This window comes from Danio rerio, chromosome 14 (genome assembly GCF_052040795.2).
Source record: "Danio rerio strain M-AB ecotype USA chromosome 14, GRCz13ab, whole genome shotgun sequence".
Classification (NCBI taxonomy): Eukaryota; Metazoa; Chordata; class Actinopteri; order Cypriniformes; family Danionidae; genus Danio; species Danio rerio.
Window position 1 is genome coordinate 53,952,037 of NC_141034.1, and position 13,027 is coordinate 53,965,063.

General features: G+C 38.6%; 2 protein-coding genes across 4 annotated transcripts in view; both read left to right on the top strand.

Moving 5' to 3' along the window:
• Positions 1-6,344, top strand: part of tnip1 (TNFAIP3 interacting protein 1) — a 51,710-nt gene extending 45,366 nt beyond the window's left edge. For all 3 annotated transcript variants that reach the window (NM_001442279.1, NM_001079952.2, NM_001442278.1), the window contains 1 exon segment: positions 1,272-6,344. In NM_001442279.1, coding sequence (NP_001429208.1) covers positions 1,272-1,333 — 62 coding nt within the window. In that variant the 3' untranslated portion in view covers positions 1,334-6,344.
• Positions 1-13,027, top strand: part of nsd1a (nuclear receptor binding SET domain protein 1a) — a 1,446,438-nt gene that overhangs the window by 276,738 nt on the left and 1,156,673 nt on the right. The window lies entirely within an intron of this gene.

Genomic DNA, 13,027 nt, shown 5'->3' on the forward strand with positions numbered 1-13,027 from the left:
CCATGGAGAAGAGCAGATTCACCCTGTGCCGCGTAGTTTTTAACGAGCCAGTCTGAAGCCCGAGTGGTTTCGCTTTCTTTCTTGCGCTCGCCGCGCGTCTCAATCTGAAATAACAAACTTCTTGATCTGATGATAATAACATGCACTTGATTATTGACAAGCTTTGGAAACTCGATCCTGTGAGAAGCTTACAAACGAGAGTGATACATTCAGAAAGAAAAGAACAAACACGAGAGTGGAGAGCGGAAAAAAAGGCGAAGCCAATGAGCACGTTATTTCTTCAGCAAACTTGAACAAACTGCCTTGTTTTAATCTTTATTATCACCTTTTGGACTAATATGAACTGGGAATGATGGAATGACTCTCTAACAGAGGCTTCATGTGCTGCTGAAGATTACAGACACAGATGAGAGGTTTTCACTGACTGTAGGCTATACTTTGTGTTGTTTTGAACCTAATTAACAACGAAATGTCTGCTTTGTGTAGTTCTTCTGTAGTTGGCAACATATCGGAGACTGTAAGGGTCTGTATGTGTTCATATATGTTCATTTATTTATTTATCTAATATAACACCATCACACCATCATTGATCTGCAGTTATAATCAACTCCTGTTTATAGAAAACTTATAGAAAAGTTAGTAATAAACATTTATACACAAGTATTTATGTGTGTAAAGCATGTTTTGTGAGAAGTGCTTTTCATATGATACGACCTGTGCAGCTTTATTGTAGACATTTTCTCGAGCGAAAATGACGTCGACTGAAACTTTGTCGTACACCACGCCCACCAAAAGGGTAACCTTGGTAGTGGAAACGCAAGCCTGATAAAGGTGACCCGTACCGACCCGAACCGTACCGTACTGTACCAGTCAGTGGAAACGAGCCAATAGGTGCATAACTAACACGCTCTGCGCTGGACTTTAAAGCAGCTTTTAGTTGGTCAATGGCGCGGTCTATATCAGTTCCTCAAAATAGCAACGTGCCAACAATGCACCTTAACACAACTCTATTTTAGACCAGCACACCCATGAGTCCACAAAGTGGCGCAAATGGATTTAAACAACGTGGTGCAAAACGTGAGAATTACTGTTGCGCTGTTCTGAAAATAGCAACAATCACGCCACACACGTCTTGCACCTTATTGCGCCGAGTGTATGATAGGGCCCATAGAGTTTCTCTTTATTGCATTTTAAAAGCAGTAATCTGGAATATTTGGGTTGAGTTTGTGAAGTAAGTGCTGATTCTTAACTTGTTTCTTGTGTGTTTGCAGAAATGGGAGCAACTGGATTTGGGAAAAGGGAGCGTCAGAATATTGACCCCGGAAAGCACTAACCACACTCACTCTCTCTCTCTCTTTCTTTCTGTCTCTCTCTCTCTCTCTCCTGAAGATCTCTCGGCTTGTAGCATGATGCAGTTTTCATTTCTCCGGTTGGCATGGTGTGAACTATTGTTTTATTTTTGTTAGTTTTCTCCCTGCTCTGTACATATCTATATCTACCACTGATGAAAAATGTTGTTTATATTATTCAGTTTTATAATCCTGTTTGTGAAACACTGTTCTGGCAAATTAAGAATATATATATATATATATACATTTATTATTTGACCTTTTTATGATTGTCGAGGATTATCTGCTTTATGTATACCTCTATGCAGGAATTGAAGTCAGTTATTTAACGGATATTACGATTGAATGTTGTTTTTTATAGCAATCTACCTACAGAGTTACGATCTCCATCAGAAAACATGTTTAGTGATCGTCGGATTTGTTAGAAATGTGTTTTGGTATTTGTGTAAGCAATTCGAGAGAAAGAGAGAGAGAAAAAAACTGTGTGCCTAACTCTATAGGTGAATTGTACTGGAAATAGCTAACAGTAGAATGTGACTGATTGCACTGCAAAAATGCGTTTCTTACTTAGTTTTTGTCTAATTTCTAGTCCAAATATCTAAAAATTCTTCAATCAAGAAGCGTTTTCTTGACATGCATTAAATATTGTTTGGTTTTCAGCAATAATGAGTCAAAATTAAGGGAGTTTTTCACTTAAAACAAGCAAAATAATCCTGTTTTTCACTTTGAAACTCAAAAAACCCCATGACAAAATCAACATTAAATAGCAAAGTGTTATACTTCACAATGACTGAAGTGTAGTTTCAGTTTTGGGATTGTTTGATTGTGTGTATTGTAACAAAATTAGCTCAATTTATGAATATTAATGATTAATAAAAACAAGTTATTGTTAGTTATGAATATTCAGGATTAACTTATAGTTAATTTAACTATATTAATATAACAATGACTTTGCCCGCTTGTCTGAGCAGACTTTTTTAGTGTAAATTTATTAGAAAAGGAATTATACTTGTGAAGTAGATGAACAGTTTAGAAGTTTTATTCAACTCTAATAGGCTGGTGGTATCTTTTGTCGATAAAAATGTTTCTGTGAGGCAAAACGAACACAATCCAACGTGGCTATACGATTTAATGACTAGTCTAATACATAACGAACCAAACGTACAATACATAAAACAAGAATACAGAAGGAAATAAAGAGTTTAGATAAAGTTTGGTAAATTTCCCACATGATTAATAATAACCACCAACTAGTGATAAACAGCTTAAAAGCGGAAATAAAGAAATACTTGCATCTCTCTCTCTAATGTTGTGCGATTTCTCTCTGATGTTTGGAAGATGGAGTCTGTTAGGAAGTCCTTTTGTTGTTTGCGTGGAGTTTGCAGTGCAGGTCAGAGGATACGCAAGGTGCGAACTGAGTTTAGACTTGCTGGAAAATAAGAAACGTGGACTCAGATGAGAAATTGGGGCCGTACTCACACTAGGTACAGTTGCCTCGAACCGGGCCAAAGCACGCTTGTCCCCCCTCCCATCTCCCCCGACGGCCCGCACTCACACCACAAATGGGCCTCGGCACGCTTACGTCATCCCTGCTCCGCTGTTCAGTGAGAAGCGCTGTCCCTAAGCAGCACAGTGGAGATTTCTCTAGTTATATAGTTTCAGTCGTTTATTATGCAGTGACATGCAGTCAAATATTTCGCCAAACAGTCCTTAGGGATGCGGTGACACGCAGTCAGATATTTCACCGGACAGATCCGCCACTTTTGGCGCTCATAAACAATCAAAGCTCTCGTGCTGCAGGAATGAGGAGGTCTGCTGAAGGTGCGCAGCTGTCGTGCAGTGAGGAGTTTGCGTATTTAATAAACTACGGCAGTTTGTGTTCACTGAACAGTAAGAATGATTAATAAATCCATATGAAACAGCCTCTTAAAAGTCACGTCTCGCTTTCAGTTTCGGGCTTTGGCGCGTTTTGCACTCACACACAAGCGTACCGCGCCCAAGCCCAAGTGAACCGCGCTCAGGCACACCTCTTCCAACCGGGCCAGGGCCGGCCAAGTGAACCGTGCTTGAGCCCGATTCAGCGCACTCACACTTCTCAAACGATCCGGGAAACGGGCCTGGGCACGGTACGGATGGCATAGTGGGAGTAGGCCCTAAGTCTAGATGTCCCATTTTTGCTTTCCATTGTGCAAGATTTATAGATTATTCATGTTCTCCATGCATCTAAAATGACGGTGGTTCTTGATACAGTACTTTATAAACGCAATCACAATTTATTTTGTTTATTGTGGTTTCAAAACTCAACTTTCGTTATTTTTAGCTATGTTTCCATTTAAAGATGCAAATTAAACTAATGCACAATTGGATTATTTTGGTTTCAAAACTCAACTTTAGTTCTTTTATCGAATCAAGACGTGTAAGAAGGGTCAGAAATTAGATTTTAATTTATTTACATCAACTTTAATTTACAGCAGTGAATTTATCAATACATAGAAAGCATATTTAATGCATGCAAAACGTCTATTTATATTGGAGCTTTCTGTAAATCATGGTAATCATGTCAGGTAACTATAAAATGGAAATAACTACCTGCAGACCTTTATTATTTTATTATTTAAGCTTGCATTTTTGGTCCATAAACATTCTGAACGGTGATTTTAATTATCTTTCTGTCCACGTCAACTTAAATTTACAACAGTGCATTTATTAATACACTAATAATATATTTAGTGCAAGTAAAGTGTTTTTATTTATGTTGGTGCCTTTTGTAAATCATGGTAATTTCGTCAGATAGCTATAGAAAAGAAATTAACTGGGCATTTTCTGTCAAACCTTTATTATTTTAATATTTATTCTTGTTTTTTTTTAACCATAAACATTCTAAAAGGTGAAATAGTAATACATGTGCAGTTTTATTTCAACTTTTAATGCAAAATAGTCTTGTTTTTGCTTTGAAATATGATTATTTCACTCCCCCCATTGGCAGATTTGCTTGTTTAAAGGAAAACACACTTCATTTAGACTCCACATTTCTGAAAATGACAATAATTTTGTACTATTCCACAAAATGCTTCTTGATTGAAGAGTTTTTAAACTATTATACTATAAAAAAAAAAAACTAAGTCAATCAGCATTTTTGTTTGTTGATTCCTCCATTGGCTGTGCTTGGGATGGTCTCACACAGGGGCGCAACTACACATTTACTGAGGGGTATGCGGGTTCAAATTTTGTGTGATCCCTCTTATTTTATATTAATTATTAATAATAAATGAAGACAAATTTTCAGATTAATCTTATAACTTTTGACATTATGTATGATTTGACAGTTTATTTTGATAAAAATAAAAACAAATCTAAACAGTCTACATGAACACTTTAGGCTGTGGGACTGCATGTTATTGTGTTAAATCATTTTTAATTAAACAATAACTATATTAAATTCGTTTAAAATGCAAAATAATGTTTTTTTAACAAAACATATTTATTTATTTTTATTATTTGAAACTTTTAATAAGGATAATTTTAAAAATAGTTTTGGCACAACGGCGCCCCCCCATGTGTGGCGCCCTTATGCGCCGCATATACTGCATACCCCCTTGTTGCGCCACAGGTCTCACACACACATACACTGTTGACTGGTCATCTTCTGTCCCACTGTTTAATATTGAAGCCATACACCAATCCCTTTCCATCTATTAGATTGTTTAACGAGTGCTTGTTGATCTTTCAGATACTTATGATTGAAGAGGGTCTTCATCTGGACGCCAGAAGTGATATTGTAGTTTTGCTTAATATTGTTCAAGATTCAGTGTTCAGAAACATTATTCCCAATGTGCAAATGGAAGTGATAAGTTATTTATATCTATTGTTTTGACAGCTGAGTGTGTTTTATTGTCTTAATGTTGTCTTTAGTGTATTGTTTATTTTGTGTGTCTCCCTTTACATATTATAGCTACTGGAAGACTAGGATGTGAGTTTGTGTGTTTGTGCACACACACACACACAGTTACAGAAAGTGGGCCAGAATAAATAAGTTAATGCATCACGGTAGTTCAGCCCACGTTTTATTGCGCTCTTTCTGGATTTTGTTCAACAACTACACCGAGTTAGGGTAATTAGGCAAGTCAGTGGTTTGTCCTGTAGACATTTGAAACAAATTCTGCTTAAAGGGGCTTATAATATTGACCTTAAAATGATGATTAAAAAATTAAAAACTGCTTTTATTCTAGCCGAAATAAAACAAATAAGAAGAAAAAATATTATAGGAAATACTGTGAAAATTTCTTTACTTTGTTAAATGTCATTTGGGAAATATTTAAAAAAGAAAAACAATTGCAGGGTAATTTTGACTGTTTAACCAAATTGGGTCCATTATTGCACTTAAAACATTGCGCTATGTTTGTAATGAGATGATCAGGGTAATAACCACACACTTTTCTTTCTGCTTTGCGATACATTTTAAAGTCTCCAACTGCACTGACCTATGCTTTAAACCAGGGGTGTCCAAACTCAGTCCTGGAGGGCTGCTGTCCTGCATATTTTAGTTCCAACCCTAATCAAACACACCTGAACCAGCTAATCAAGCTCTTTCTAGGTATACTAGAAGCTTCCTGGCAGGTGTGTTAAGGGAAGTTGGAGCTTAACTATGCAGGACACCGGCCCTCCAGGACCGAGTTTGGACGCCCCTGCTTTAAACCAAACGCAAAAAGGTTTGTATGCTCACAAAAAACACCCAATTGGCTTGATTTCAGAGATGGTGTGATATTTGTCATGTAAATGTTTCAAAATAGGCATCGTGTGGATGAGTTAAGTGTTTTGAAGTGGACATGTGTTTGAGCTGGATTGCACTTTGAGACGTGAGCTTTATTCACTCGTTTCCATCAGTGTCTGGTTGTGCTGTTTTGGAATGACTTTTTGTTTTCCTCCAGAGGGCGAAAGCAGATCTCATGTGAAACTTTTGTAATTGATTAGCATAATAAATATATTCTAACTGTCTAGACTAACTGTGTGAGACTTTATAGGTGCACATTTTTCATTACGGTTTGAAAACACAACAAGCGTTGTTGCCAACTAATTTTCAGAGGAAGTAGTTGGGTTACCTATTCATTCATTTATTTTCTTTTCGGCTTAGTCCCTTTATTAATCCGGGGTCGCCACAGCGGAATGAACCGCCAACTTATCCAGCACGTTTTTACGCAACAGATGCCATTCCAGCTGCCACCCATCTCTGGGAAACATCCACACACACTCATTCACACACACACGCTCATACACTACGGACAATTTAGCCTACCTAATTCACCTGTACCGCATGTCTTTAGACTGTGGGGGAAACTGGAGCACGCGGAGGAAAGCCATGCAAACTCAGGGAAAACATGCAAACTCCACACAGAAACGACAGCGAACTAGCGACCTTCTTGCTGTGAGGCAACAGCACTACACTGCTTCGCCAGGCTACTTTTTTACTAGCTATTTATTGTATAATTTAGGTTCATTCGATTGACTTTTTTAAAAATCAGTTGATATTAATTTTGTATTTTTAAAATATTTTTGTAAGTTGATATTATTAATGCGCTTATTGTAAAAAAAAAATGCAAATACTGTAAAAAATGCTGGGTTCCACACAATCGATTTGTGTTGGGAAAACAAAGGAATTAAGCTAACTTAAGTTGTCCCAAAAACCTCACAAATTGTGAAGTGAATTGGAAGTTAATATATTAAGTGGAATCAATGAGCTCTAATAATGATCTAGGTGCAAAGTCTAAAGCACATGGTGCAAACGCATTAAGGGCGTGTCTGAATCCACTTTTGCTATTTTAAGGACTTAAAAAAAGAATGTTGCGCCATGGCGCATGGTCTAACAGGGTTGTGCTTATTTTCTTAATGAGTTATGGGTAGGCCCACACAGAATCTGCGCGCGCAGAATTCCTTTTTTAGACCACCATTCTGTTTATTTACTCGAGTAAATGTGTGTAAATCTAAATTTAATCAGTTTTTTAAATTAATTTCAGTAATATTATTTACAAATATTAAAATGTTCATCTGATTTATGTACAATGCCATTTTTAAAGTAATATTTTCTGTCATTTAGTAAAGCTATTATATGAGAGATTTGTTTTGTCTACCAAATAAAGTGGATCTAATTGAATTAGCATTTTAAACATTAAATATAAGGTAAAAATGTATTATTTATTATTTCATATAGTAAGGTTTTAGTTATGATACTCCCAAAATAATTCCGCAGAAATCTGCAGATTTTTACCAAAATTCTCAGCAGAAATAGCGAAAAATGTCTGCAGATTCCGTCTGGCCCTAATTATGGGTGTGTTTTGAGAATAAACCAATTAGAGTCTCATCTCCTATTCCCTTTAAGAGTCAGTTGTGCCACGCCATGGCGCATTTGCTATTTGCATGACGGACTTCGTAAGTAGAAGATTTGAACACTTCACTAGCAAGAAAACAGATGAACAGAGCATCTGCAGCGCGAGGATAAAGAACGAGCCTCCTCCATTCAGCCTCTTTACTTTCTCGTTCTCTCTTTCATGCAAAAGGAGACGTGTTGTACGCACAGACATCCATTATAATTAATTTTGTTTGTTAAGCGCAAAGATTTGTTTCTAAACTATTTCTAAATCCAGTTCTAATCTCCAGCAAACGAATAAATGAACAGTAATAATGAAGTGTGGTCAAAAAACTGAGTTATATCAAAGAGCTTAAAATCACCAAGAGGCGACACTCAATAGAACGTTCCATTGCAACAGCAGCGCCCAGCAACAGCCCTGCAATTCTGCCGTTTTGGAGTGAAAGCGATCGGCCGTCCATTGGATCAGCTGCTTTGTTTTTTATTTATTTACTTAAAAAGCGCAATAAAGCTGAGATACAACCTGAAAACGACAACACACCACCAATCCCAGTTCCATTTTTGTACCCCTTTCCCTTCCTCTTGGCCTCTTACAACTGAGGGTGAAGGGTAAGGGCTTCAAAATTTATCCCTAGGAATTGGGACATCACCTGCACACGTCATCATGTGTCCTCGCGATCTCCTGCTTCATGTGAGATCAGACGATGGCGACTTTAAGCTAAAGAGAATTGGGACACCCCTACTCCTTGGCGTGCACGCACAAAACGAGGGGTAGGGGTAAGGGGAAGGGCTAAGGGGTAGAATTGGGATTGGGCCTTACTATCACAATCATCAGCAATTTAATAGTTAATTTTCAGACTTATAATGGACTGTTTTGTCTATTGGAATTTTTATGCATTTCCCAAATCGCAGTAGAGTGTCGTCTCTTGGTGATTTTATGCTCTTTGGATATATCCAAACACACGTTCTATGCCCAATATATGGATTAAAACCTGACCGGTGGACAAATTTAAGCTTGTTTTTAATAAAACAAATATAAATATGGATATAATAATATAACAATATACAAAAAGCAAGCTGTTGTGAATAAACCAACACAATCTCACGGCAATTCGTAACATTTTGATTTAGTGGCTAATTCATATGAATTTATACGATCTAATTCATACAATGCAGTACGACTTGCTCATCCCCCAATGATGGTTGGGTATAGGGATGGGAATGGTGCCACGCCTCCTTTTTAAAATCGTACAATTTCATACGACTGAACTCGTATGAATTCGTACAAATTAGCCACTAAACTGGCAAAACGTAAAATTCTTGCGTTAGGCTTGAGATTAGGCTGAATAAACAGAAAAATGTCACCCGAGATGAAAAAGGCATGCGTTTTCATTTATAAAGATATTTGTGTATTGCTGTACATCCTGCTTGTTTTAAGAAATGTGTTGCGTTGAGCTGAAAATAGTCACACATCGGTGAAACACGACTTGCGCCATATTGTGCCGTGTGTATGATAGGAGCCAATACAGGGCCCACCTCAGTTCACGACTGACTATATTAAAATAAGGTCATTTCCAATTCAGTTTCTAATTACACTATCACATCTTTTTTTTTTTTTTTTTAAGAAAACAGCTGCTTTAGAACTTCAAATGTTCAAAAACAGTAACAGTATTATATGTCTTAACAATAAAAATGAAAAAAATAAAATACTTAGAGGAGGATCAAACCCAGGATGGTGGCATTGTAACCTAACGTGCTAACCACTGGACCACAACAACTGTTGATCACAAGGTGACTCATCTGACTTATGTCATCAATAACCTGCAGGCTGCACCATGCCCACGTAAAATCATGAATAAGAAGATTGTGGTCAAGTAAATAAATTAATTAATTTAAAAAGTGTGACTGCTGAGAGCAATAGATTGTGGAGCTAGGGACACCGGCCCTCGCGGCCAAAAAACAGACCGGCCCACCAGGAATTCTCCCGGTCCTCCCACTTAGCCAATCCGGGCCTGAGCCAATATCGTGCTAAATGATCATTTGAAATCATTATGTATAGTTTGGTTTTGTAGTTTGGGTCCCAAAAAGTGTTTTAGTTATATTTGTTGTATTTTTGTATATTTTGATTGACTATTTACAAATCTGTTGATATTATTAGTGCACTTATTGTAGACTTACTGTAAAAATGCTGGCTCCACACAATAAATTTTTATTGGACCAATCTGAAGGAATTAAGTTAACAGCTTTTACAAACTGAAGTGAATTGAACATAAAACCATCAAGTTGTCCCCCCAAAAAAACTCAAGAGTTGTGTTGTTTCAGCTGACTTTAAATAAGTCGTTTGAACAAATAGCAAACATCATTTTTTGTTTGTGGGTAAACTTGCTATTTTTACTGTGTTGTGTTGGTGGGGTTAATATATAATATAAATAATTCTTGATAACTTCCAGCCACAGCCGTATGTGATTTACAGCTGATTAACCATGTTAATGGACGATAACAGCCTTCTAAGCCTACCAGTAGGCAAAGAAAGCCCCTACTGGCCCCTATCTATCAGCTAACCACTGATAACACCTATTCAATCGAGTGATAACATTCGAAATGGGTGCCACGACACTCATTTAGCTGAAAATAAAATTATGTCGGCTGGTCAAGGTACAATCAACACAGCGAATAGTTGTTATTTTAAGACAGGAGTTTTTGTTATTTTAGAAATGTATACGATAAAGCTTCACCTGGTCCAAGGAGCCTTATGAAATTGTAAATAGTACTATATACCATTCACCTGAAGTTTATATGTGGTTGAAAAACACTTGTTGTGCATATATCCCATTGCATTGTACATTGCATGTTATTCAGTAGTATTACTGAAAGTAATATAAAAAAAGGGGATAAACATAAATGAACAAACTTTTCAATGAGTGAATAAATAGATTGAATGATGGGCTCAAGAACCTGCAGATTCCATGCTGGCCTAATAATAAATGCTCAGAAAAAATTATTCACTGCATTTACTAAATGTTTTTAATGGCTCGTTTCCACTGAGTGGTACAGTACAGTACGGTATGGGTCGGTACGGGTCACCTTTATTAGGCTTGCGTTTCCACTGGGGACCCTTTTGGTGGGTGTCGAGTGTGACAGAAAGTTTCAGTCGACGTCATTTTCGCTCGAGGAAATGTCTACAGTAAAGCTGTATGGGTCGCTCACATGTCATATTACATTACATTACATAACATATCATACGAGAAGCACTTCTCACAAAACAGACACTTTACACACATAAATACTTCTATATAAATGTTCACTAACTTTTCTATCAACATGAGTTGATTATAACTGCAGATCAATGACGGTGCAAAATAGCCTACTCTAACGTCTGTAATTATATAAAATAAATACATAAATAAAAAAATATGACTGCATACAGCCCCTTACAGTCTCCGATATGTTACCAACTACAGAAGAACTACACACAGCAGACATTTAGTCCTTATTTGGATTCAAAAACAACACAAAATATAGCCCACAGTCAGATCTAACCTCTCATCTGTGTCTGTAATCTTCAGCAGCACGTGTAGCCTCTGTTAGAGAGTCTGTGCGTCATTCCCAGTTCATAATAGTCATAAAGGTGATGATAATAGTTAAACATGGCAGTTTGTTCACGTTTGCTGAATAAATAATGTGCTGCTGTTTTCCGACTTCACCTTTGTTTTTTGCGCGCTTCACTCTCGCGATTTTCAGTGACTGATAGGGTCGGGTTTCAAAAGCATGTCTATAATCAATCGCACCGTATTATCATCAGATCAAGAAGTTTGTTATTTCAGATATAGACGCGCGGCGAGCGCAAGGAAAAAAAGCGAAACCACTCACGCTTTAAACTGGCTTGTAAAAAACCAAGGGGCACAGGATGAATTTGCTCTTCTTCTTGCCAACCCAAGCTCATTCTGGAAACGTAGCCCCGCGGATGTTTATGGAGACCGCGATTTACGTGGCCGGAGGTACGTACGGCCGCGTTTAGTTTTTTTCGAGCGAACGCTGCGGGGTGGTGTGACGCCGCTCCGCTCCTCCTCTTCGCGCTCGCCGGCCGACGGCTCGCCTCCGAGTGGAGGGCTTTCCCGCTGCTACCAGTTTGTCCGCTTAGCTCGCAGTGTTACGTCGGCGGAGCGGAGGCTCGGAGGAGGAGGAGCCGGCCACGGGGATGACCGGGATCGAGTCCAGGGAAGAGCGGTTCCAGAAATCAGGTAAGATGAAAAACAGAATGCAAAAAATAAGTTTGAGAACGCGGCGAGATCCGAAAACGCGGTCGAAATCAAAGACGAGGGCTTTTGCTTTTTTTTTCTGGATGGGTTTTGCAAACCGTCGCTTGGGTTTAGGGAAGGAGGAGGAGGAGGAAGAGTAGGGCGGCCGGGTCGGTCGATCGTTCAGCCAGCCAGTTGAACGGACGGTCGCTCCACAGCGGCCTCCGGCGGCTTTTCACGCGAGAACAGCGCGGGCGCGAACGGCGCGCTCTCCCGAGAGGCGTCTGAGACGCGAAAAAGCTGCCTCGCGGATCCGCGAAAACAAAAACTGCTCGAATACAAAACTCCCGGGACGAATTTCGCGGTCTGCAGAAACGTCCGCGGGGCTACGTTTCCACAATGAGCCCGGGTTGCTTCTTGCCTTTGTGGCTGTTTATCAAGATGAAGACAAGGTTTGTTTGAGCCCGGATCGACCATGGCTTGTTATTATATGTATATATAATTCCGCTGTAATCTCTCGGCTGTGTTTTTTAAACATGACGGCTCTTTTGTTTTCATTCTGGCTTGTTGCGTAAGCTCCGCCTGTGTTTGGTACCCTTTCGAAAGGGTGCCGAAAAAGTGGTATGGTACAAATCAGTTCGGTATGCCTTTTGACAGTGGAAACGGTCATAAAGCGTACCAAACTGAACCGTACCACTCAGTGAAAATGAACCATAAGGTAAGTGGTTGCAAACAATTAACAAGAGCTGAATTTAAACAAACTAAATGTATTAATGTTCAACTTAATTTGTTTAAATTCAGCACATATAAATTGTTTGCAACTACTTAAATATTAACATAGACAAAGTACTACGACTTGTTACAATTAAATAAAATAAGTCTGACAAGCTTATGACAGTTTTCCTGGACCAGGCCATATCCTGAGCAGATGCTGTGGCAGTCATGGAGGATGGAGAGCATGAGACTGATTCCTGAAAGACCCCAGTGACAGACGAGTCTCTGCATTGATCCAGTGGACTAGAACACCCACCGGTGACCTACTCACACCTGCAGCTTCTCCACGGTAGACGTCCAGTGTT